At 51.4% G+C, this 26,254-nt stretch overlaps 1 protein-coding gene across 4 annotated transcripts; it reads right to left on the bottom strand.

Moving 5' to 3' along the window:
* LOC141925492 (aryl hydrocarbon receptor-like) lies at nt 1-26,112 on the bottom strand. 4 transcript variants are annotated; one of them, XM_074829859.1, is made up of 11 exons: nt 25,963-26,112; nt 25,626-25,813; nt 13,594-13,700; nt 8,824-8,913; nt 7,768-7,891; nt 7,370-7,500; nt 6,334-6,536; nt 6,099-6,208; nt 5,664-5,805; nt 3,346-4,954; nt 1-1,837 (listed from the first exon to the last, which is right to left on the bottom strand). In XM_074829859.1, coding segments are annotated over exons 1-11 (2,862 nt in total). In that variant the 5' UTR covers nt 25,965-26,112; the 3' UTR covers nt 1-1,681. The 4 variants fall into 4 exon arrangements, with proteins under 4 accessions (XP_074685960.1, XP_074685958.1, XP_074685959.1 ...); XM_074829857.1 differs by having other exon boundaries at nt 25,924-26,024; XM_074829858.1 differs by having other exon boundaries at nt 7,370-7,497; nt 25,924-26,024.
* Between the last annotated feature and the right edge of the window lie 142 nt (nt 26,113-26,254).

Genomic DNA, 26,254 nt, shown 5'->3' with positions numbered 1-26,254 from the left:
TGAGGTCCAAAACCATTTATTGAAATGAAAAGAACAGAAAGTTCACATGAAACCAAAGCCGGACACGCAGGAGGAAGGATGATGCTTTGTCAGCTTTCTTAAAGGGTCGCTGTATTTCCGATCTTCTGAACAGCCTCTTTGTCCCGTTCCATAGGATGCTACTTTGGGAAGGTAAGAGGATTTTTTTTCTCCACTGGAGTAGCATAAAAATAAATCTGTCAACTCATATTATATACATAGGTATGGGCTGAATTTATTTTCTGTGGGAAAATATCACTCTATCAGTACTTAAAATTAAGTATCATTATACTTATTTTCTTTATCTTACTGAAAACTGTTTTTTGTACAGTAAATCTGAAATCTCCTTAGGTTAGGCAGCTCCACTATTTATCTGCAATCTTTTTAGGCACAGATGCTTATATGCCAGCCGGTTCCTGCTGTTTGAGAATGAGACCTGCTGCCTGTTCAGGTACCTCAGACCCTATCACCCAGAAGAAAAAACTGCTTATCAGTCAAACTGGGCATATCACATACAGCACAGCAAAACCCAGGGTGTTTGCTAGAGGAGCTCTAATCTGGATCCTATCAAATGGGAACATCGGGGACAGAGAGAAACCTGGGGTGGGGAAGGACAAGTGCAACACAAGATCACAAGTCAGGATTCACTTTCTTTATAAAACGGGCATTATCTGTACAATGTGGCCACAGCCACAAGTGCCTCACTGAGATGGCAGGAAATTTAGAGGTGAAAACCTTTCCTGTCTTTTTTTTTTTTTTTTGGACACACAAGTCTTGCATCTGTGTTGGATCACGCATGTAATTGCAAAGCTTTGGTAGAGCTGGAGGACATTAGCCATCAGAAACCCGCCTGTCCTTCGGGGCGAGGCTGCCTTGCACAGACACTCTCAGGGACTACCAAACCATGGGCGCCAAGCGACGGCCTTGGAAGCAGCCCGGGTTTCCAAAAGCCTGGAAAAATGCACCAAAAAAAATGCACTCAGTTAACAGCAGAACTGCAAAGACTGGTGCGATGGAGAGCTCATTCCCTGGCTTCGTGGCAAAGTGTGGGATTTGCCATGCAAACATCACACCTTCAATACAGCAGCGTGGCTGGCAATAGAGAGCAATCCTTTTTTTCTTTTCAGAGCAACAGTTAGTCTCCAAATGCCATTTAAAAGACAGCAGCAACCATAAAAGGCCCAAACATTTCAAAGCTGACGCTCAATAAGATGCACAGGCAGGATGGCCAGATGCTCACCCCACCAGGGAAACAAAAGCAAGGAGGTTGGGTGGGTAGGATGAGAGATGGCAAGTGGCAAATGTGCTCTGAGATCCTCCAGTTGACCAAGAGCCACACAACTCTTGAGCACCATGAGATAAAGACGAGGCTGCATACACTGCCTGACCTGCATTGTTTCTGTGCCCTGGGGAAATCTGCCCTGTAGCCCTGCTGCCTGCTACAGGGACACCTCCGTGGGACCAGCACATGGAGCCTCGGCAGGGGCATGATGATGGGAAGTTGATAAAAAATTAATTAAAAACCCCAAAAAACCGCAGCTGAGCCAAAGCAACCAACATCAAGAGCAATGGCAGGACATGTGTGGCAGGGGGAAGGTTGCAACTTGAAGGCAGCTCCTTCCCCAGGGAATAGTCCTGCTTCGTCCGTTCCACTTTTTCTCTCCTAGAGACAGAAGTCACCGCTGGAGGCATGAGGGTGATCTGGCAGCATTTCTGCCCGAGCGTGCGGCTGTTGAGGGGGAGGTAGGCTCCCCCCAAGCACCGGGCAGTCTCTGGAGAGTCCCACGGGAGAGCTGGGCAAAACACAGCTGCTTTCAGGCTAGGAGAAGAGAGAGAAGAGAGAGAGTGTTGAGACATTTTGCAGTGTTTTACTAGTACTGGTCCGGCTGAGGCCCAGAGGAGGCTGGCAGGAGGGGCAGGAGTCTGCTCCAGCCCTACCACCCCCGGTGGTACAGCAGCTTAGCAGCAAACCCATACATGTACCCACACCTTCCCCCAGGTCCTTTCTTGCAAATGTCGACCTGTCACTTCATCCACAACAAGCTGAAAGCACGTAGAAGGCAAGTGCCTCCAACCTCCTCAGCTGGCCCTAATTTTCACCTACTGACCTGCTACTTGAGAAAGCCTGACCAGGTATCACAGCCCTGCAACTCAATCATGTACTGAAAATCACAGGGACCTGGACTGCAGGTGAAGCAAGCACCTGGGTCTTGCACCCTTGTTGCACTTCTGGCAAGCCAAAAGCATGCCAGCCACATGAGGTGGCCACCAAGCTCTAGAGATGTGGGACTAGTGAAGAACAGCCCTGACACAAGCTCCCAAACCTCTAGGCAGGACCAGAGTCAAGCTCTTCAACAAAGCTAGAAGTGCCTGGTGTATCCAGTTAGAGGAGATGAAGAATGGTAGGACCTGAGGTGCAGGGCATGGCCTTCAGGAAGAAGCAGAAGATGCTTTGACAGCATCTGATAGCCCCAGAGGTTAACATAGAGGTCCCTATGAGACAGCAGGGCACTCTTGCAGTAGCAGAAGATGTCTGGCACCAGGCAACAAGCTGCCCTAGGGATAGTAATTGCCAGGGCAGGGCTAGGTAAGTAGAGAGGCAGGACAGACCCACCCTAGACATCTCACCCTGCCTGGTAGTGCTGTGGACTGGGGAGGCATCACTGCAGAGACAGGCTCCTCCAGGACCTAGTCCATGCTACAGCCCCAACCCAGAAAGTTGATGGCCCTTACAGACACGCATGACATCTGCATCAGAGAGAGGGGAAAGGACCAGGCAGATTTCACTCCCTATGCCTTCCCCAAGCAGACCTGGTTTGGGCTGTTGGCCCCAGTCCCAGGGGAGACACTTGCGAGGACAGCCCCGAAGGGCACTGTGACACTCAAATACAATGCTGCAGGCCTTGCCTTGTGATGCCGGAGGGCTAGCAGCAGCCAGATGGGCTCTCGATAGCAGTTGTGCACAGGCCGGGGGACACTTCCACAAAGGAAAGACCTTATGATACAGAAGATGATCTCACACGTGCTTTGTACCACCTGTCAGTTACTGGAATTACTCCCTGTACAGATATGGCAATTAAACAAACCGTATGGAAATCAGATGCAGAGACAGCAACCTTCTAAAGGGAAGAACCCACACTCTGGTCTTTTGCTCTTCAACTCTTGGTGCAAAGAAAAGCTCCTGAAGTCTTTCTTTCTAGTCATGCACCAGCTAGAGCAAGGCAATTTCTGTCTACTGACCAGACAGTGCATGCCTCCCTGTACTGAGACCCTCGGGAAATACCAGCACAGAAAGTAGTGAGCATGAGAGTGGAGAAAGGCCCTTACCCTGTGCCTGCTCTCCTGGCTCAGCGTGGAGGTGTATGTCCCGTTCACGGGAGTCTCCAGCGGGCTGCTGATGCTCCCAAAGTGCCCTGCAGCCGAGCTCAGAAAAGGGTGCTGGGGCACAGAAGGAACAGGGCTCAGCTGCTTCTCAGGATTAAGCTGATATAAGGAGGAGGGGAAAAATCTGGAGTATGGAGCCATCTCTTCCTGTGACCTCCCATTGCTGGCAGCTTCCATACTGCTTAAGCCGTTCAGGTTAAAGTGTACCATCGGCGTGCCGGGCCCTGGACCCAAGCAGCCCTGGTGCTGGGAGATCAAGTCCTGGCTGATGCCATAAAAACCAGGCTGAGCTGGGGACCCCAGGAGTGGGGAAACATAGTCCTGCCATGGGCTGGTGCTGCTGCTGGGAAGAAGGTGTGGAGCAGAGTCAGGGCTGTGACCACACAACCCATTCATGAGCAAGTGATGCTGTTTTGGCTGCCTGGGTGGCCCCATGTGTTTCTGGCACTGGCTGGGCAGGAAGAAGGACCGGCGAGCATCCTCTTGGGTGGGATGCATGGCTGGGAAGTCACCCTCCAGCTGCTGATCCTGGGGTGGATCCTGTGGGCAGGGGACTTCTGCGGGTGAGCCAGGCGCCTTGTCCCACAGGGTGCCCCGTGCCGGCTGGAGGAAGCAGAGAAGACCCTCCTCCCCAGCTGGCCTCCACTGCAAGCCATCAGACAGCTCTTCTTCCTCAGCCAGCTCCAGCAGCAGCGGGGGCGGCTGCCCCAGCACGGCATGGGGGGACTGTTCCCACAGCGGAACAGGGGGCTGGCCCGGGACAACACTGGCCTGCACCGCACGCTGGGGCAGGTACTGCGAGTCCTCATTCTCCACGTGGGCCTGGTATGTAGCAGTGTCTCCACCTGGGCTCAGGGATGTGCCTGGCAGGGAACAGACCTGTTGTCCTCCCTCGTGCTTGTTCACCAGAGTGGTGTGGATGTAGGAGAGAATCTCATTGCTGGTGAGGCAGTCGTTCAAGGATGGGGTGTGGTCAGGGTCCATATTGACCATCACCATTTTCTCATCCAGCAGCAGGAGCTCCAGGTCCTCAGCGTTCAACCCCAGGCCCTCCAGTGCACTGAAGAGCTCATTGTTGGAACAGCTCTCATCACTCTTAATTGAGAGCGAGTCCAGGGTGGCCAAGAGAGGGTCCTCCTGCTGCAAATCCACCAGCTCATCTTTGAGGCTGTCCTCCCTTGAAGAAACTGGAGCAACACCCATACTCCAGGCATCTCTTCCTGCATCCAGCAAGGACACATTCTCGAGATGGTCCACGAAACTGCTGCTGAAGGAGCAGTTAGGTGTGGGAGCCGGATGGGAGGTGTACACCGCCTTGTCCTGTTGCATCACAGCTCCCAGCAGAGAACTGGGGTCAATGCCATTCTTCTGGGAGCACCCTCCATGGCTGTGGGAGGTCTTCTTGGACTTGCTGGTTTTCCCTTTACTCTGGAAAGGGTCAGGGATGCCCTGGAGAGGGTAAGCGCTTTGGTATAAGAGCGCCTCTCCTGTAGCAAAGGTAAAGGGAAGATGCATGGACCGTTTCTGAAGGTGCTCTCCTCCTTCTTCATCTCTGCAGGGCAGGAAGAGGAGACTGTGGCTTGCATGTGCGCAAACACACCCCACAAAGTGCTTCTGCAATGGTTAACTGTGATTTCTACAAGCCAAAGCCCCTTTGCTATGACTAGCATGAGGAGTGTACCAAGCAGAACCACACACTTATATATATTTACATATGCATTTACATACAAATACACACATACCTATTTTTATATGTACGTACACATAAAAACACACCTTTAGCCTAACCAAGAGGATACTTAAAATGCAAAGGGTAACAGAGCTCTTCCAGACAGCAGTCACACCTTTGCCCCGCTCATCCATGCTGCAGCCACCCCTTAGGACAGGGATGTTGGGCTGCTGCCATACGGCAGCCACATTCGATGTCCTTGCTGTTCCTGCACCCCTGTGTCCCTACAGCTGCTGGAGAGCAGTCACCAGTCTCCCCAGGGTAAGTCTGGAGCAGTGCCCAGGACACTGGGGCAGGGATGTGAGGTGCAGGGCACTGCTCAGCGCTCTCCCGTACTTGCAGGGTGGCCTTGCAGAGGGGGATATGGCTGAACAGCATCACAGCACAGTATCTGATGGCTGCTCCTTTAAAAGGCACAAGAAGCAATGATGAATCGAACATCCTGCCCTGCTCGGGAAGTCCCAGAGCCCACACCAATGGAAAAAGCCAGCCTGTCCCCATCCTAGCCTGGGCTGACCCAGATGGCACTTACATGAGGGGTCTCTGCGTGACAATGATGTACTCAGGCTTTCCGTTCTTGTAGACGAGCCGTGCATTGGCCTGCACCCACTTCCAGCGATTCTCCTTTGTCAGCAGGCGGAAGACCGTCAGGCCACTCTCCCCTGTCTTCATCACTGCCGGAAGGAAGCATGCGTGCCGAGGGCTGTCAGCATGTCACCAGAGGCAGGGCTGCCTCCAGCGACGCTGCCCTTTCCAGCCGGGATAAGCAGGTAGTCACAGCAGTGGCATGGCTGGCACACGCAGGGGACACCATCCCAGCTAAACACCCCTCACTACACTCCACCCCAAGCTCCCTACATCAGCAAGAACATCACAGTAAAGCATGAAGCAAAGCATTGAGCCCAGCAGCTCTTTCCCCATAGGATGCTTAGAGGTGGGCACAAGTGACCAGGGAAGGGACTCTTACTCCTGACGTGGTTCTCGGCACAGTACAGCATGTCGGCAGCATGGATGAACTGGTAGCCAGTGCCACACATCCGCAGCTCTGCCTCGGTGTAGCCCAAAACGATCTTCCCCCTGTGGAAGACCGAGAACACACCCCACTCAGAGGCAGAGTCAGGGTGGGACATCACCCAGGCAGGGTATGGCATGGCACACTGGAAGCCCGCAGCATCACCCCTCAGATCAGCTCTGTTGCTTACTTGGCATCGCATGCCAAGGGGGTGAAGTCCAGCTTGTGCTTTGTCCTGAAGATCATGTTCTTGGTTCGGATCTGCAGGATGGATGGTGGCTGCAAGGGTGTGGAGATAGCGAAGAGAGCGAGCTGGGGTGGCAGTGCAGACCCGTCTTCAGACCTTTTGTTCTGTCCATGAAGGAATTTCAGCCTGCCTTGAAGGTTTAAAGCCTGGGAAGAGAAGTGAAGTTTGGTGTCACACAGAAAATTGGATGGAGAGAGAAGAGGAGGAGAAGAGCTGCATGGAAAGCAAGCCATCTCTCTGCAGCATGGATGCAAATAATCCCTCATGACTTGTCCCTTGCGACTTCAGTGCTCCCCACTAAAATAAGAGAGAGGATCAAAGGGATGCTACACTGAGCTCCATGCAGCAGCAGCCCACTGCTTTCTCCCCCTGCAGCTGCTCACTGCTGGCCCAGGGCTCGGGCACACGGTGGCTGCAGGACCAGGCACATGCTGCAGTTGCATCAGAGCATCACGCAATACATGAGCTGCTTTGCATTTTAACTGAGCTGTATCACAGCCCCATCAGGGATCATAATATTGCTTCTAAACAAGGGACAATTAGGACTCTTCATATCAAGTTTCCAGACTAAAGTGGGATGAGAGGGAGAAGCATGGTCATTACACCTGTGCTTATGAAGGTAAGAACCCCATTGACTTGCAGCAGAGAGAAGGAGGGATGAACACCACCTACTTGGTCTTAAGACATGCCTTTAGCACAAAAACCTAGCAAAACATGTGGAGGAAAAGCACTTTTGCTCAAGATTCAGCATCTGTGAGAGGAGAGGAACAAAACCTACACGGAGAGGTTGTAGTTACAGACCAAACCTATGAAAAACAGCAGAAATATCTCCTTATTGAGACAGGCAGTTGCTGCACATGGCAGAAATGAGTGCTGGGTCTTTCAAGGCCAACTTTTATGCTTCAGTAGTGGCACGAACCCCTCAGGGTGAGCCTGCACCTCTCCTGCTGTGGAGGTCACTGCGTGGGTCTGTACTCACCAGGAAGCCGGAGGAATTATCCAGGAGGCAGCGAAAGCGACACACGAAGCTCCTTTCCAGAAAGGAGGAGTTTTCTGGGGGCAGCTGATTAGGCTTGTAGGCAACAGCAGAAGAGCTGAGACTCTTCCCTGCTGTGGGAGAGAGGGACAGAGAGGAGCAAGCGAGGGTTGGAGGTTCCTAGAAAGGGCTGGAGGTCCCCAGCATAGCGCACTGCAGCTGTTTGCAGAGCACAGCAACAGAAACTCAGGGAAAGCCACAATGTCTGGATGAAGCCATGGCTCGAGCCACCGGGACGCAAGCCCCGGACAAGCGGCAGCAGGGACTTGGGCTCCCCAGCGTACGTGGGGAGCTACACATCTTGTGCCAACCAGGGTGCCTGGCTCCCAGCCTGTGTTTACCTTCTGGAGAAGGTTCACCCTCGGGAACGTGGGGTGGGTTGAGGGCCCAGTGAAGGTTGCGTCTGAATTCCTGCTGGTCCTCGGTGTGGATCAGCTCAAAGACGCTCTGGTGCATGACATCTGTCTAGAGGAAGAAAACAATGCATGAGCTCTGCAGCCTGCCCCCAGGCGCCAGTTTTCACACCCCACCTAGAAACAGCCCTGATTTGCCATATCTTACCCAATTTCCCTGGTGCTCAACTAGGTCCCTGGCTGAATGAGGCTGGATACCTTCCACCACAGTTGATGCTGGTGGGAACATACAGCGCATCTGGCTTTAAAGACCCCTTGCCCATGTTGGTCCAGACCTCCCCCCCCATCCTAAAGAGCCACTAGCATCAGCAATACGGCTCCCCTCTGACACGCTCGTCCCTGTAACATCGTGTCCTTCGAAATCTGCTGATCTATGGGATGAGATGAAAACATTGGTTTGAGAACAAAACAGCAGCAAAGCCACTCCATCCCTACCACTGTTCCCGAGAGAACAAGACACCTGCTCCTGGACTTGCTTCCTCTGCCTAGGAGGACAGTCCTCATCTACCTGATATGTTGGGGAAAGCCAGCTCTGTGGGAGCAACACAGAGCTACAGTAACTAAAGGACTGTAGGTAAGTCCCACTTCCCTGTATATCTGACCTAGTGCCTTCCAGCATTGGAGCCTTACGGGATTTACCAGGGGTCACCTAGAGGAGTGGGTGCCCAAAGGCAAACCGGGCAGGGAACCGCAGACATCTTACCATGGCATTGCACAACGGGGCCATGAACCTCATAGCCTGTCAATATGGCTGGTGGAAAGCATCTGTGGGCTAGTGAAGTTGCTTTGATGCCTCCCAGCGACCACGTCTGGCAACACAACGTCCAAATTCACAAGACCAAGGAAAAGCCCCATGCAGCCCCACTGAGACCCTGTGGTCCCCGCAGAGCTTCATCCCTGCAGGGAACTTGGGGCTCTTCTCCACCACCAAGGAAAAATCCACTCTGCAAACCCACCACAGGGAGTCAAAGGTGTCCCACCAACCTGATGAAATCCCAGATAGTCCTGAATCGTATGTGAGGAGTAAAATATCAGTCCTTCTGATGTCACCACCAGCACGAAGCCATTGAGCGCCTAGGGTAGAGAGGAGATCAGCAGGTACATGTCACACTCACATCACCCTTTTCTAGCAGGGCAGTGAGTTCCATTCTGCTTGGACACTGGTCACCCAAGTCCTGGCCTGTCCCAGCTAGCAGGCAGCTGAGCCACTGCCCCACCAAGAGAACGGTGTAGGGCAGGAGATAAAGCATGGGAAGAGCTGGAAGGAAAGGAAGCCCTTGCCAATGGCATCTTGCTGTTGTAACACTGGGTACTGCCCTGGATTTCACCAAATCCTCTGATGCACTGTTCAAGCAGCTCCTTTAAGCAGGATGGGGACAGCAGCAGAGACCTCCATCCTTGCAACTGCCTCTACCTTGCTGTGGTGCCAGAGCACATGCATCTAAAACACAGGTTTTTGCAGACCTGATGAGCCTGTTTTACCTAGCAGAGGTCAAAGCCTGCAGCTCATTCTGAGATTTTCCTCCACTCTGCCTTGCTTGAGTAAACACCAACTGAAGACTGGCTGGAGAAAAACGGAGATCAACGCCAGCAGAGCTGTGCTCACCAAGAAAACAGATGGTACCTTCTGCTGATTTTCTCTGAGGTCATGTAGCTCTTCTGTACAGCTGCCCAAGCATATCCTAATCCAGACTGATGGAAAACTTTGCATCCATCTCAGGAGAATTTGCTCAGACTCAGATTTGGACATTTATACTTATTCTATTTGAAGAGCAAATAAAAATCTTGTAACTGATTGCAGAACGGAACTGGACACCATCAGGACCTGGTTCATTCTGGTATTCTGGTAGAAACAAGCCTCTCTGACAATCTTGAATCAAAACAGTATTTTATGTCAGCTGCATTTAACGTTGACCCGCATCTACCTGGGCGGCTCTGCTCATGTACTTCCCACCCTCCTGACAGCACAGGAGAGTCTTGGCAGCCGTGTGTGGCTTAGGACAGTGTGAGGCTGAAAAAGCTGGGGGATGTTGAGTGGAGAGCAAACCCACCGCAGATCACTGCATGCTGCCAGCATTGGTGGGACGTTCCCTGTTGCTGCTTGGGCCGTGGGGATGGGGATACTCCTGCTGGTTTGGGAGAAACCTGCCCAGCTCCTGGCCTTGTTTGCATCCCTCCTGTCCTCCCCTGGTGCCAGAGGAGAGGCCTGGAGAAGGACCATGGTGAGCCTACCTGGGTTGTCCATGGGCAAGGAACAAGGCCTAGGAAGGTGTTGTCCTTACTGCCTGCTCCCTCCTCCTGCATCACTCACCCTATGGTCGAGGTGGCCAACCCAACTCTGCAAAGAGCCTTAACTAGTGAAAACGGAAAAGGTGAAAGCTAAACCATAAGTGTTGGGTTTTTGAAACCACAGCAAAATTATCTGATTTCTAAAAAGCTATTTTCTTCCAAAGCAGGAGGGATGACAGGCTGAGTCTGGTCCCTGGACTTGGGGGAAAGCCACAAAATCACTGGTTGACCTCAAAGTACCTTTTCCTATTGGCAAATGTATGATTCACCCCAAACTCACACCCAGCAACAACCTGGTGCAAGGCACTCATCCAACCTGCACAGCACCGTCCTTCCAGAGCACCATGTGGTAGCGAAAGGTCCAAGTGTTGATGTTCATGGTGGGAAGGGATGTCTGCAGCCACCTGTGCCTGGGATGCACATTAGCCATGAGAAGCTCCCAGCCACCCTTCTCTTCCTCTGGATCTCTCTCTCTCCGAGTGGGGTACAGATTTACACAACGCTAACAGCCTGTCCTGGAGCACGTGCTCATTTGTGCGTGACCTCTGCCCAAACAGACTGAACGCTGCGCTCTGTTTTCACAAAACAAATACTCAAGCATCTTTGCCCATGCAGGATTGAAGCACTAAGCCCTTCCCACAAAAAAGAGCAAATGCATCCATCAATCTGAAGTTTCCAATGCATTTTTAATGTTACACAACTTACATATTTTACAGTTCACTAGCCCTTCCATGCTCTCCTTGAGCTCCAGGACTGCAAAGTCAACATCCAAGGGAGCCTTGCATTTCCCAGCAGGAATGGGCTGAGCTGCTCAGAACCTCCATCTTCCTCAAGAGGGGCTCACTCCTACCAGCTTAATAAATTTGGGAAGTAATTTGTGTGTTTTCTCTGAGCCAGCAGCCCCAGGGCTGGCAGGACAGGACACAGGAGACCAGAGTGCTGGCTGACAGTGTCCTTTGCACCTGGAGATCCATGAACATTAGAAGGTGCCGAGGAGCTTCCCTACCAGTTTGGGAGTGCAGCTGCTGTCCAGGAGCCCTGGCTTTTCATCTCTGCTCTCTGGCACCAGGCAGGAGCTGATACACAGAACATTGCTAACATAGACCCTGGAAGGATCCAGGGGAGCACCCCTAAGTGCTGCAGGCACTGCACCAACCTTTGCCAACCATGGGGAGCAAACCTCTGTGGCACAGAGCCCAGTGCTTTGAAGACCTTGTCATCACCTTGTCAGGGCTGGAAGTAGGCCCACAGGAATGTCCCCCTGACCCCAAGTGATAGGCATCACTCTGTGACTGGATTTCTCCAGCTCTGAAAAGATCCCGATAGACTTCCAGTAAACATCTTCAAGCCCATGGTGCTGCCTAAGAGCAAAGGCCATGAAAACCCAAGAAAATCACCAGTTTAGCTCCCCAGAAGCTGAACAGCTTTCACTGCTGTGACAGCACCACCTGGCCACCCCTCCCTAAGTGCAACACGTCCCCATGTGGAAACTCCTGCCACCTCGAAGCAGGAGCCCTCTAGAAGGCAGGGGTCCTCCCGCAGTGCCGACCCTATGGCTGTCCAAAGCCAAAACTGCCCTGTACCACTAACCTGGCTGCAGGCAGGGAAGCCACAGTAGACAGCCCTGGCCTGCTTCCCCCACTTTGTAACGTATAGACATCAGGATTAATTAGGGTCTAGCGTGTAGTCTCGGCCAAGTCCAGCTATTGTTGCTGCCAACTCCTGTTTGATTGTCCAGGTCAGTGTTTCTCCCCCCTCTCCTTCCCTTTATTCTGGGCACAAACGCTCTCTCTATTTACTGGGGTTGATCTCAGTGTGTGGGAATCTGCTGCAGAGGTTAATTAGTGCTGCCAAATGCACTTTAACCCTTTGAGCAGTTTCAGAGGCATTGCTCTGCCATGGCAGAAGCAAGCAACATCTTGCAGCGCTCTATCCTTCCCTAACTGCACTGACCAGCAGGCAGATTTCATACCCTGCAGCCAGCAATGTGTACCTGCTGTGCACTTGGGCAGAGGCATTCCACCCAGTTCTCAGCCTTCCTAAGGCCTTAATCCCTTTAGAGCTATTTTCATGCTTACCATCAGTTTAAGATACCTTCCTCTGCTGAGACTCTGCTGGAGAGAGCCTTAGTGGAAAAGGACAGACCAAAAAAGTAAGGCTGGAAAATTAGAAGGGAAGGGAAGAATCAGGGTGAACCAAGAGATGAGGCAAAGAAAGTTTGAATGTCAGTGTGAAAGTAGTTTTATAAACATGTAGGACCATTTCCTTGGGGCACAGAGGTCCTGAGCCCCTGCCAAATCCAGTATCATGCAGACAGACCCCTGGGAGAGCCAAACCTAAACCCAGAGCTTTTAACACCCAGCTTGGTATCTCTAAAATGATGGCATCAAACTCTGGGCAGAGTTGATGAGTAGGACATCAATCCCCAGCAATCTCTGCTGAGCATGGTTTTGTTATATCCACAGCAGAAAACCCTCAGGTTTTGATTATTAACCAACCTGGCTTTAGCATTTCTCTCACTAGACACTGAGATCCTGGCTCCCCAGCTCTCAATTAATTACACTTACTGCTGAGTGAGCTTTTGGATAGGAGTGGGGGCTGACCAGCCTGCTCACCCCACTCTGGACAACAGCCAGGCAGGGGACAGCGCTGCAGCCTGTGCCTGGGTGCCAGGCGGGGAGGGAAGGGAAGACCTACGTCCTCGCAGGACCTCACGCTGCTGGAGCCTGACCTCTTCCTATTCACTCTGCACAGTTTGTAGACAGAAGGTCAGCTCCCGGCATCTCTGAATAAACCACGGAATCTGCAGGCTCAGCCCAACCATGCTGCAGCATCACCAGCATTGCCTCCAGCACCACCAAAGGAGACAACTATATGCATCTCGCAGAGCTCCTGAATACATCCATGTGCCCTGTGTTTATGGGCTGAGCATATGGCCCATCAGCACCTGTGTACTCAGTGTTGTGCATCCATGACATTCTCTTCCCTCTTTTCAACTGGCATTTGGACAACATCTCCGAGTTGGGACCAGTGTGCCCGTGTTGAAAACCACACTCAAAACGTCTTGCTCTGCTTGGCTCCTGTGTTACACCCATGGCCTATTTACAAGGGCAGAGAAGCAGTAAAGCTGAATCTTCATGCTCAGAAATTCAGCACTGCTTCCACCAAGATGGAGGGTTTCTTACACACGGACAATGTACAGATAGCAATTTTCTCCACGAAGGATGGCAAAAGGAGGGGAGAAGCAACACAGTTTCTGCCCCAGAGACCTGAACAGGTCTTAAACCTCTACTCAGTCAGAAACAATGTGAGCTACACCACATGAAATCACCGCTTCACCAAAACATCCTGCAATCAATAACAGGTCTGCTCTTTGGGTAAAATTCAAAGAAGCTAGAAAGGGGACAAGAGGAAAATTCCTTGAAGGCATCTGCCAGGGGGAGGTGGCCAGCGAAGAGCACTAACCTGTAGGAGCAGCTCGCCCTCTGGTACTGCTGCTGAGCCCAGAGCTGGTCCATTGCCACAGTCTCCGTCCCTCTCCACTTCTTTGGCACCGTGATTCTTTAGAGCAACTGCATGAAGCAAAGGGAAGGGACTTCAGTGCTGCAGTAACATGCGCAAGCCACCATCGTGAACGTCTGAAGTGTGGACCTGGCTGCAAGGCTGGACAATGCTGTGCCAGGGGAAGCTGTGATATAGTCAGCCCTTTGCTTCACCCCTCAAAAGAGTTGATTTTAACAGAACATTTCCCCACCCCCAATACTCTCAACTTTCACACCACCCCCTTCCTTCCCTTTTTTTCTTCTCCCCTAGACCTTTAACAACCCACAAATAAAGAGCAGTTAAAGCCAGGGGTCATTAAAGCAGATGGGCATCAGCAGAATGTCTCTGAGATCCTCTGTTTACCAGCAGTTACCTGTAACCAGTAGCACAAAAGGACGTGTTTAGTGAGCTCACCAGCTGGAAATCTCTCTTATCATTTAGCAGTAGCAACCATGGAGGTCCCCAGTCCCGATCTGGACACAGAGTCAACGCCTCACACCACTCCTTGCAAACAGCAAGAGCCAGCCCTTGATGCCACACCGTGCACACCCCACTGGCTCTCAGGGCATGGCAGCAGCTCTGCTCTTGCTGGGGGAGTCACCGCACCCAGCATTTCTTTGCAGTGCTGAACTAGAATGGATCAGCTCATGCATGCCCTGACTCTCCAAAGGACAGCGGACCAACAGCAGCAAAAGTCTGCCCTACACAAAAAGCATTGCAGCAAACCCCACTCTTCCAGGGTAAAGGACAAGCCATTTTGAAGGGTCCAATCCAGATAGCCCTGTCAATGATGTCTCACTACAGTTCAGCAACATAGGAGGTTTATTCAATCAAATTAAGGCAAGCCACAGCTCATAGTGGGAGAAAAACAACATGGGAAAACATACACATGGATACAAACACAGACACCCGAGATCACAGGCACCCTGATAGTGATCGATGCACAATAAATATGGATGAGGAAATCTGTCACTCAGTTTAACTAAAAGGTGTATCTATGAATTTTTTACTTTACTCCCCAAGAGAACAAATCCTGGGGATATTTTAGGGTGGATAATATTTAAAGACTAAGATGACAGCAAGCCTGTGTACTGGCAGACCTGCCCAGGAAACAGTGGAGATTGCAGCAAAGCTTCTTGTGAGCATCATGAGGACACAGGACAGCATTTGGCTGCTGGTAAAAGGCTGCTGCTCCCACCAGCACCTGTGAGGAAAGGTGTGAGGCACCAGTAGCAGCTACCACTGCATCCTGCCTGGTGCACTCCCTTGCTCCTGCTCAGAGCAAGCAAAAGCTCTTTTGAACTTGCCTTTCCCAGTTCCTGTGCTACATGTGCCAAGGAGCTGCCATGCTCAGATGTGACAAGAGCATCAAGTGGACCCTGGAAATAATTTAACACCCGTAAAGCTGTCAGCAGGAGCAAAGCCGTTAGCTGAGACAGCAGCAAGTCAGAAGGCACAACACACCAGCCTTCAGTAACACTCTGCTCGCCTTGTGCTTTGCCAAAGCAGCTGCTGAAACTCAGCTCCTCCACCCACGTGGAGCAGATCCTGAAGGACCTCAGCGCCTGCGTGTAGAAGCTTGCAGGCGAGCAGCTTCTCCGCCACTGCAAAAGGCAGATGCTCCAGACGCATCTCTGAGCCTTCCAGGACCACGAGGTTTGAAGCTGAACCCAGCAGCACCCGTGTTCACAGGACAGCCATGAGCAGAGGGACTGGTTCAGTCTCCAAAGTGGAGTCCCCCCATCTATCAGCATTTCTCTGCTGGGGAGACAAGCACATAGCAAAGGCAGGATGCCCCCTCTCCCACTGCCAGGGCTCACCTTCCACCCCAAAGTCCTCTGCATCCTCAGTGGGCATTTGCCAAGCACTGGCTCGCAGGTGGGTTGGAACAAGGAAGGATGCTGTGGTCTGCGGAGCCTCACCGGTATGCACATGACATGAGGCTCTGGGGCCAAAATGTTCTTCCACCAGACACAGGACTACCCCAAAGACTGACTCTGCTCCATAACCAAATGTAAAGCACATCCCAGTTCTAATATTGCTTTTAATTAAAAGAAACAAAACTGATATGGCAGCAAAATCCCTGCTTCTGGGAGGGCCTGGAAACTCCCCTCAGGTTCAGCCTGCACAGATTATTTCAGGACCTATTTGAACTGAGGGGTTAGCAGCCTGGGATTAAGGTTACAGCACATCTTTGAACAACAGCAGGTTGATCCCAAGCATGCTGAGGCGGACACGCACACACTGCCATGTCCTGACTGCCCCCCGACCCTGAACTCCATCCCGCTGTGAGCACTGCTGCCCGGGGACTGCCCAGGGTCCCCGGCCTGGGTTGGAGCCCCACAAGCTGCACAAAGTCCCAGGCACAGGCAGGCCATCGGGCAGAGCAGCCTGCAAGCACAGTGGCTGCAACACCGAGGCAGGTCCTGTGGCATGGATGGAGCAGGTTTCTGGCAGCGACCTTCCAGCAACTTGCTCTTCTGATCCCTGGGAGCAAAATGTAGGAGCTATGAATTATTAAAGGTCTTCAGTACTCCTCTGCTGGCTTCCAGACTGCTGCGCCAGAGGTGCAAGATAAAAATAAACCTGGGTAATAGAAGAGCAGCCAAAGTGTGTTGCCCTCTACTCAGAGGTCTGGTTTAATGATTTGATAATTCCCTGCAAAAAGAAAATTTGATCACGACCACTGCCTACAAATAGACTTTGCTATCAGCATCTGGGCTGCTCCTAAGCTGTGGGGCCAGAGGAAACAGAAGTTAAAATCAGAGGATGGCCCCGTGGGGGTTTTCCCGTGACCTTTGCCAAACAGCATGTTTTCCATCCAAGCCACCCAAGGAACTCCAAAGATGACCCGCTCTTGGCTGCAGACATCTCAGGCTGGCCTCCCGCCTGGTGTCCCTCGGCTTTGTCTCTCCATAAATAGCCCCGCGCAGCCCCTCGGGTCAGCAATTCAGCAGAACTGTCACAGCGCATCAGCCTGACGGAGCGGAGATGAGGCGGAGAGCCGCTGCAGCATCCTCCCCTCCTGCCCAGCTACCCTGGGGAAGGGGAAGGCAGGAACGGGGCGAGATCAGCACCGGGGGAAAGGTGGCCTTCCCAACACAGCACTTGCCTTCCTGTTGGGCAGGGAGACAAGGTGCAGCCTTCACCCTCACTGTGTAACTGAGGACAGGCATTTGCAGGAAAGAAAAAGAAATATTAAAAAAAAAGGAGAGAACTGGCGTTTCCTGGGCTCCCTCACTCCAGCCACTAGCAATACTTCACTGCCGGCAGCTGTGGAAGAAGGAAGGTGAGGAGAGAGAAGTTGGTCACCTGAAAGCAGCAAGGCTTGCACGTTATTCCTGCTATTTCTTCAAAGAAAAATAAAAAATAGTTTCTGCCAGGACCCGCAGGCTATTTTGCCATAAAAAAGGCTTTTAGCCGAGAAGAAAATCTCTCCCTGCCTGGCCCCATCTCTGAGGAATGAGCTCCCTGCCTGCACCTGCCTCCCCACAGGAGGAGGATGCTTTCTGCACTGTGGTGGTCCTCGTGCACATGTGTCCGCATTGCTGGCCAGGTCCTGCTGCTCCCTGGGGAGCAGAGGGCCAGGGGGCCAACGAGGGTGGGTTTCCTCCCTCCATCTCCAGGACGGCAGTGCCCAGCCTGGGAAGCTGTTTCACGTGATGCTGAAGGGACACCTCGCCGCCTACCAGGTTTGCCAGTGAACTCCTGAACCTGCCAGAGCTTTGCAGACCTGAGAAATCTCTACACCAACAAGCGGGTATTAACATTTTTGAGAGGATATCCCCCAGCCCCCTTCCCTCCACATGGCAAAACCTCCAAGTGGGAGCAAAGTTTTGCATTCGCCACTGATTGTGAAGGAGGAAAACAAGACAACTCGGCCCCACACCCACTCCAGATGGTGATGCAGGAGAAGCAGCAGAAGGAAACCCAACTGCTTTGTGGCTCTTCAAGAGCAGCAAGGGGTTGTGTTTCCCCATCACTGCTGGCATCGTTTAAAGGAGGTGAGGAAATGCTGAATCCAGCTGCAAGTGATGGCAGGGACACCTGCATGGCAATTTTTAGTCTGAGAAGGTCTTGGGTGGGGAGAGAGGAGTTTTGGTAATGGTGCTCCCTGAATGCATTCTGCCACAGGGCTCAGTGCCCCAGTGTGTATCAGTCACTCCCTAGAGGAAGGAGAGATTGCTTGAATTATTTATTAATTAAATTGCCTTCTACCCACCTATCTCTTTCTGCCATTTGTGCCAGTTCCTTGAAAAGCAGGTCTTCTGCTCACAGGGAAGTAAAAATCTTACTGCAAGGTATCTCCAGGTCTTCCTTTCCCACCCACCTCTGCAGTTCTGAGATGTTTATGGGCAGAGGATCCTGCAGCTCTGCTGCTTGGTACATAAACCCTCACATTAAATAACCCCTCAAAATTGTTTTCCTGCACTTTATTGCAAAGAAGAAACAAAGTATTGGAAACTAAGAAATAAAACCTCTTTGGGTTCCTTTTGAATAAACTGAGGTTGTTTCATTTTTAATCTAGAAGTGTCGTTTAAACAGAAAATGGTTTCTTCCCAGTCAGGATGATACTTTCCTTTTAAAATAAGTAAGTAAAGGGCTTCCCCTACTGTAAGAAAAAACTTTGCCGATGAGCTCATACGGGTCCCAGGTAGGAGGTAGGTGACACCTGCCACAACCTGCCACAGCATGGGAGCAGGCAAGTTCCCTTCCCCGCCACAGCAGCCTCAGGTTGCCTGTGTCAGACATCACATATCTCCCTCTTCCCTTGGCTTGGCAGGGTCTTCCCCTGCTAACAAGGACTTCCACTGCCCAGGGCACTGCTGGGGAGATTCCCCCCAGACCTGCCACATCCACCTACAAGAGCAAGCATGTCCACCCAAGAGAGCCAAGGAAGAGCCCAGCTTCCTCCCTCTATCATAACACACAAATTCTGCAACGCTCCAGTGAAACCAGCACAAGACCTTTCATTTCCACTGGTAGGAACCCATCAGGTGACACAGCCGTGGCTCAGCAGGAGCACGCAATGCGGAGAACAGCGGCATGATGCTAAGGGAGCAAAATTTGGCCCAAATGTCTTCTTGATCGACACGCTCAAACTGGTGGAAAGTTAAATTGCTGTTGTGAAGGCAGATGAAGCACTGCAACCTCCTCTCTGGTTTCTCCAATGGCATCTACACTGTCAGCATGCCAAATCTGATCATTGCTCTGTCATTTAATCCGCATGTTTTACAGCAAGCTTACACACCTCCAACTATTTTGAGAAGCAAGGAACAGGAACATGCACTTAGTAAAGTATATCCTATTCTGTTGTTTTTTTTTTTTTTTTTCCTTGTTGAACATGAAATGAGCTCTTCCTAGTCAATGCAAAATTACTCCACTTCCACGTGGACTCAGTGGATGTAGCCAGCAGCTCCTCTGTTTGAAATACATGAGAAGGAAAGAGCATCACAGAAACAGTGAGAGAAGCAGGACAAGATTTGCTGAAACCGGGTAGCAGAGCTGTCTCCTCCCCAGCTTGCCAAACCATCAGTTCGTTTCTCAGCGCTGAGCTGTACAGAGCCCATTTTCTAGTAATTGGCAAATACTTCTTGAGTTTCCCATTGCCTACTCATAATGGATACTACAGTTTTACTTACCATTTCATAATACCTGCCACAGCTCCCTGTTGACACAAATTTCATTAAATAGATGAATTATTTATCCCTTGCCTGAACGGTGTAGATACCCCACCTTCCATGAACATGTGTGGTGAATAATGGATGTCCTGTTAAAAGATCTAATTGAACTTTTAAAAGCAAGGAGGCCTTGACTATGCTTAGCTTTCCGTTGTGTCACTAAACGCACTTGGGACTCAAAGGGAGAAGCACGTGCTGAGGTTTAAACAGGGACAAAGCTGACAAGGACCTGCCAGACTTTCCCTTCTTCTTGCAGCATCAATAGCGGTTTGAACTCTCCTGTTCCCACCACTCGTCCCCCAGGAGCTTTAGGTGTGCATTATCCCAGCCTGAAACCTTAACCTGGAGTTTCCTGTCAGCTCTGCTCCCATGCTTGCGTTTGAAGAAGCCTTAAGAGACCCTGGTTGCTTGTAGGCAGCCGAGCAGGCAGCCACTGAGAGCCCAGTGAAAACCCCAGGGACATCCAACAGCTTCCTACTAGCTACTCTCACGAGAGCCAGGGAGAAATATTTGGCAAGGAAAGCACAGAGCAGGAAAATTGCCTACCTAAGGGAAGTCACAAGACTTTCCCAGCTTAAATTGCTCCTCCAAGGCTAGCTTATTACCTAGGCAATTAAGAGAGCAGGGTGATCACAGTACTAGGCTTTATTTTCTTAAACCGTCCCTTAGGCTTTATTGCTACAGCTATTTGCAGTACATGGCTGAGCAGCTCATAGGGTGGGAGAGCTGATGAAGTGAGGAAACGAGCAATGTTAGTCATCTCTAAACAACCACACATCAGTAAATGCACATCCCATCCTCCCTCCCTCACCCCTAAGCAGATGTTTCATGGGCACAGTTATGCAGTCTATAATAACTATGTAATTTAAAGCACTTTCACAGTCTGACCCGATGGCCAGGAAGCAGCTTACGCACTTTTTTGGCCATCACAGCTCTAGTAATAAACTGTCCAGATTTGTACCATAGTTTAAAGGGTTAGGCTCAGCCTTGAGGCTGCACATCAATCCTACAGGTGCCACCTAAGATTAAGAGAACTCCAGGAAAATCCTCTAACGCTCAACATCCACAGGACTGCTGTTTTTTTAAAATATGTGGGAGAGGCAAACTGCTTCGTTTTGGATATGTGACACTAACCTTCTGTATAAAACATACCATGCATAGCTCAAAACCACATACAGCCCACAAAGAAGGCTACATCTACCCTCTGATCCGTGGTGACAGACCGTGCAGCTGATAATCCATCCTGAGCCAAAAATTTCTAACACTGAAATACATTGGTATTTTTTTCTCCTCTCCTCCCAGCCAGCAATGCACCCGAGCTGCCCAGAGGCCGTGCCTTGGCTGCTGGCAAGCCCAGCTCTCCAGGTAGGATGCTGCTCACAGGCATCTGTGTCTCTGAGGAGCCCCATTTTGAAGCAGAGTTAGCCCATTACTGGCTTACAGCAAGTCTCGGCAGTGGGGTTCAAACATGCACCACTTGGCACCACGGACTGAGCTTTTCTTACCCCTCTTCCTATGGTTTATAAACCCCACACTCGATTCAGAGCCTCACGTGAGCCTGTTTCAAGGTCTGCCAATTGACTTCCCACCGAGTCTTTCACTGGATGAAGCAACATATGTTAACTGACAGCCACACGACAAGGCACCTTTGAGGCATCTTCCTTTTTGCTAACAAATCACCATGCAGGGTGAAACCCAGTGGCAAACCTTCCCCTGGAGCAGCTGCCTTTCTTCTCTCCCCCCTTCTAGATGGTGAGGGAGACAGAAGAAACAGGGACCCCCCTATAAGCCAGCGGCATTTGCCTGGGCCCTAGCATCAAGGGGAGGAACAGGGAGGGATTAGAGGGGAGCAGCCTGCCAGGCACCGCCAGGCTAAGCTGGTGGTGATCATCTGCTACGACGTGCCGTGCAGACCCTGACACGGTGGCACCGGCTGCCCAACAGCAGGACACGGGGTAGGAGAGAGGGAGGGGAGGATGGCAGGAGCAAGGCTGCTTGGGGGCTTGGCTTTGCTGCACCGCTCCGAGGACAGTCCTCAGCATCAGCAGAGAGAGAGGAGTGGGCTCCTGGGCTTGGGGGACATGCAGACCACTATGCCTGGCTCCTCAGGTCTGGGCAGTGGCAGTCCTGCAGCGCGCTCCCACCTCTACTGAGCCACACACACTGAAAGAGCCTCCTGCAGAGCAGGGAAGAAGGTTAAGATGGTGAACGAGAATTAAAAATATTTGTCTCACCAAGGGGGGATAAAGAAATAAGACATCTGGAGGGACTGTTGTAGAGGAAAAGAGACCTGGATAAGAAAGGAGAAGGTAGAAGCCCTTAAGTCAACTTGCACTGACGTTTGGATAAGACCCTTGATTTGGAAGCCAGCTTCAGCTCCTTTCGGTCCTCCTGGTCCAAACTAATGGTGCTGGGTTTGGGTCGCTGATGCTTTACTCAGCAGGATGGGATGTGGGATGGGCAGGGCTGGACCTCTCTCTGGAGACCACCTCCTGGCAGGACATCTCTCCCAATGTCCTTCCGTGGCCCTGCTCCCCCACCTAAATTCACCTCTGTCATGGTAAGCAGTGTTCCTGTGGACAGAAAGCATTTGTATACGCTTTGAGCTGCAAAGCCAGCCAACATGGTAAAAGAAAGGCACCTGGGCATCTTGCAGAGGACAGCAGCGCTGCTCCATCACAAGAGAAATCTCTTCCGACACGGACCAAACCTGGCATGCTGGGGTGTGCTTGCTGGGGGCACAGCTGGCTCCCCACCATCCTTGTTGGCACTGCACTGCGTCACAGGAAAATCTGCTGTCGTGGGGTGGGCACTCTGCAACCCCAGGCACTCCTAGGGGCTAGAGGGTCCTTCAGATGGTCAAAATCAGAGAGAACCTCTGTTTGACATAAAGACACCTGTACACATGATTTGAAGCCCAACACTTGTCTAAACAGTCTTCTACCATTATCGCTGCACAAGGCAAAAAGCAGTGCTCCTTCCAGGACGAGACCACGGCCAGGAGCTGTCAGGGCCCAGAACCCTCCTTCCCCAGAGATGCTGAACGCATGTGGCAAACTGGCCCTAAACTGCTTCCCACTTCATTAAACTGGAAAAATTTGCCAGACCACAAAAAAGGAACAGAATTAATAGACAAGCACACACACAGATGCTCTTGTCCCTTGGACTTCCAAAGACCTGCAGAAGACCATCACCTGGCATCAGGGGTTTCACAGCACAGACACCCAACCTGGTACTCCGCACGTCAGCCTGAGGAAGTGTTTGTTTAGATAAATAACCCTGATTAACAAAGACAATGTCTGAAGATCTCTAAACCACTCCAAAGATTAAGTGACAAAGCATTGAGCAGCCTTAAATCCTCTGATTTCTATGACCTAACTGCAGGCCTTTAGTCATGCCCCCAGACAGGCAGAAAGGGAGCAGGGACAGTTTCACTTGAGGCCATATAAAATACAAAAATCCTCACGCATGAAGGAAAAATGTATTTTTAATAATCAAAGACTTTCTGTCGATATCTCCCCAAACTGTCGTTCAAAACTCCCCTGTGCAGACAAAAGCACACGCAGACACTTCTTTTATGCCGTATCTTGGCCATCTCTGACAGCTAAACAGCAGGTTTCTTCCACCGTGCAACTCAGTCAATCCACCCCGACCTGTGCAGATCGGCCTTTGCAATGTACATGCAAATACATCTTCAATGATAGCTGTGAAGCCTGCTCTGCCTTTTGAAGAATTTATCATGTGGCCAGAAGGTGATAGGGAGCCCAAACCAAGACAAGAGAAGCTCACAAAGATTTTTTCCAGTGACCAAGATCTAGAACCCACCTACTTTTTAATCACTTAAGGCTGTACAAATTTCCCCATACACCAGCTGCACGTAAATCAAGATGCCAAAATAAAATAACAAAATAATTAATTTTCAAATAGCCAGGAGGAGACACACAACAAATTATTTAAGACGGGGGCTGGAGAAACGGCAGCTGGCATAAACCTGCTGGGTGAATTGATGTCAGTGATGGCACCACCCGAGACCTGCTCCAGGAGGACATGCTGCAAAAAGATGTTTCTCCTCACAAGGCATGGAAGTGCAACCCAGTTTATGCCCTTGCTTCTCCTCGGTCTTCTTTCAGGGAGCGCTGAAGCAGGGACACACTCGAGTTAGGGAGATGGCAGCTCCTCCTTCCTCCCAGCCAGTACGAGGGTTTGCACTGCCTGTTTCTGAGCTGACTTCTGACACAAAAAGACCCCAAACCATTTGTGTTTTCTGATCCAAATCTCACACAGGACTTGTCAGCATTCAGCAGCTAAAACAGCCTCCTCAGGATCCCTTTTGACATATCCAAGGATGCCGAGCAGGAGTCGGAGCACACAAGCTCGCCCGGCTCAGCGGCAGGCAGGCAGACCCCAGCTGCCCCTCCTAACCCTGTTCAAGTGAAAAAAAAATCCCTAAACATGTGGATGACCAGAAAAAAAAAAAAAAAAAAAGTAAAAAGGCAAGGAAGAAATAAGCAGACTATCTTGAACTTTGAATTTTGAGTGAATAAGCGGAGCATTTTTTCAGCCTTCCAAAGCTGAACTTTCTCTCAGCTTTAGCACAGCTTGTCAGAGAGCAACATCACTCTAGCATTCACACCGAAAGGGACTAAAATAACTTAAAATAATTTTATTTTTTAGAGGGCTTGCCCAGATATCCTTTTAAACGTTTTTTTTTTGTTTTTTTAAAGCTGCAGAAGAGACTCAAAGAGGTCTGAAATCACTATTACCATCTAAAAGGATGAGGCTTTCCTCACCTGAATTACTGTGACCTATCTTAAACCGGACAGAGGCAGGTACCATCCCATAGCTTCAGACACACTGATGTGCTCAGTTGTTAGGAAGTTGGCACCACGAAATCAAACCAGATAGAATGACAGGGAGAAAAAAAAAAAAAAAAATAAAGAGAATCTCAGAACGGGATTTTCCAGTTTCTCACAATGCAAACCCAAAGTAACCCATGGTGCCGGGGATGCTGGAACGTCAAACCCCAGGACGCAGAGCCCTAGCAGGATATTTGTGGAGCAGTGGGACCGTGTCTACCGGGGTCATCCCGTGCTCACCGAGCTGGCACAGCATCCCAGCACAATCACCCTCAACAGGGCAACAAGCGCCAAAGCAACTTCTGATGGGATGCTTTGCGACAAGACCAGCCATTTCAAAACCGCTGTTTTAAGGAATTGCTACCACCCCTCCGTTTCATAAATTCTGTAAGCGGCGAACTTTAAATTATTAGTGTTTCAGGGGAAGAGTGAGGCTTGTACTGTGCCACAGACTCCCACCCTGTGCAAGAACAAGCATGCTCCCATGGGGTGGGAGCCTTCAGAAATACCAGCACAACGCTGGTCCTCCTGCTTCAGAGCAGTGTCACGGATGATGGGTTTGGGGCAACACGCTCAGCGTTGCAAAGGCTCATGCAGCAAATCTCCTTTCCAGGGCAAAACCAGTGTGGAAAACACAGCTGATACAGCCAAATAAATTGATCTGATACCGCAAGGTAAATAATTCCTCTCCGAGGCCATTCAGCTTTCATTTCACCCGCTTACCAATCCTACAAGTAGGGTTTAAAAGAGAATGGAAAAGGAAGAAAAAAAGGGCATCCAATACATTCAATTTGGGGTTAAAAAGAAAAATTATGGTGTTTCTGAGGTTTTATGCAGCATTCTCAAGCCACTGCTGGTTCACCAGGAGCTGCCTAAATACTCTCCTGTGGGCTTCTATTAATTACAACAATTATAGCCCAGTGGAATGCAGACATGCCTTTAACACAGTCTTATTTTAAAAGGTTCCCAAATAAACTGTAATCACATCACAGGTGATTATTATTCACCGTCATCACACTGAGTATTTTATCGGTCTATTATAATGGGAGGAGGAAAAAAAAAAGTCACTTGCATCATGAAACTTCCCAACGGGGCTGCCACGATCCACTGCTACCCTCGCAGCTCTGCCTGCCAAAGCTCGGGATCGCGCTGAAACCCTCCAGCCTAAACCTCAATTTTCTACTTCAGCGGAACCCCCAAACAAAACCAGCCTCCCCTGTCCCGATCCCTATAATTCCAGACAAGCGGGAGCTCTGCTTTCGCCCAGGCGCGACGCATCCTGAAGCCTCGCAGCTTGAGATGGCAAAGCGAGAAAATCCGGTGTTAGGAAAAAAAAAAAAAAAAAAAAAAAAAAGCACTTCTAAGGGGGGAAAAAAAGAAAGAAAAAAGGGGTGCTCCCGCCGGTGGTGCCCCTTACCGCTGAAGAAGCTCTTGGCGCGGAGGTAGCCGGCGCTGAGGCGCAGGACCGACAGCTTGTCCAGCCCGGCCACCACCTCCTCGGGGAAGGGCAGCAGCCCGGCCAGCCGCTCCAGCTCCCGGTTCAGCCGCTCCCGGTGCCGCTTGGAGGGGTTGGAGGTGCCGCCTTCGGCCGACCCCGGCCGCACCCTGTCGGGCAGAGCCACGTTACCGGGCGCCGGTCGGGTCGGGTCGGGTCCTCCCTCCCTCCTCCCTCCACTCCTCCATCCCCAGGACCCTTCTCCTCGCCCCCCACTCACGCCCGGGGCACCGGCTTCCTCCGCTTGCGCCCCGCGTACATGGCCGGGTCGGGGCAGAGCTCAGCGCATCCCGGGGCAGGAGCCGCCGGTGAGCCCCGAGCGGGCCCCGGCCACCGCCGCCCAGCCCGCAGCCTCCCCGGGGGGTGATGGAGCGGGAGCCGCCCCGCCTCCCCCCCGCCTCCGCCCGGGGAGAGGAGGGGCTGGGGGGGGGAGCGGAGGGGTGGGGTTGAGGTCTGAAGGGGGGTCGGGAGGTGAGGGGGAGCTGGGGGGGGGGGTGTGATGGGTGAGGGGGGGTAAGGGGGGGCTGAAGGGGGAGTGATGGGGGAAGTGG

Source organism: Strix aluco, chromosome 6 (assembly GCF_031877795.1).
Source record: "Strix aluco isolate bStrAlu1 chromosome 6, bStrAlu1.hap1, whole genome shotgun sequence".
Lineage (NCBI taxonomy): Eukaryota > Metazoa > Chordata > Aves > Strigiformes > Strigidae > Strix > Strix aluco.
This window is presented reverse-complemented; position numbering and strand designations above follow the sequence as displayed.

Excerpts from the sequence above, each read along its gene's own strand:
- LOC141925492 (XM_074829857.1), bottom strand. The coding sequence starts at position 25,964 with ATGTACGCGGGGCGCAAGCGGAGGAAGCCGGTGCCCCGGGC. Across the intron at positions 25,814-25,923 it reads AGGAAGCCGGTGCCCCGGGC|GGTGCGGCCGGGGTCGGCCG; the intron begins GTGAGTGGGGGG and ends TCTGCCCGACAG. Across the intron at positions 7,501-7,767 it reads GGGTGAACCTTCTCCAGAAG|CAGGGAAGAGTCTCAGCTCT; the intron begins GTAAACACAGGC and ends TCTCTCCCACAG.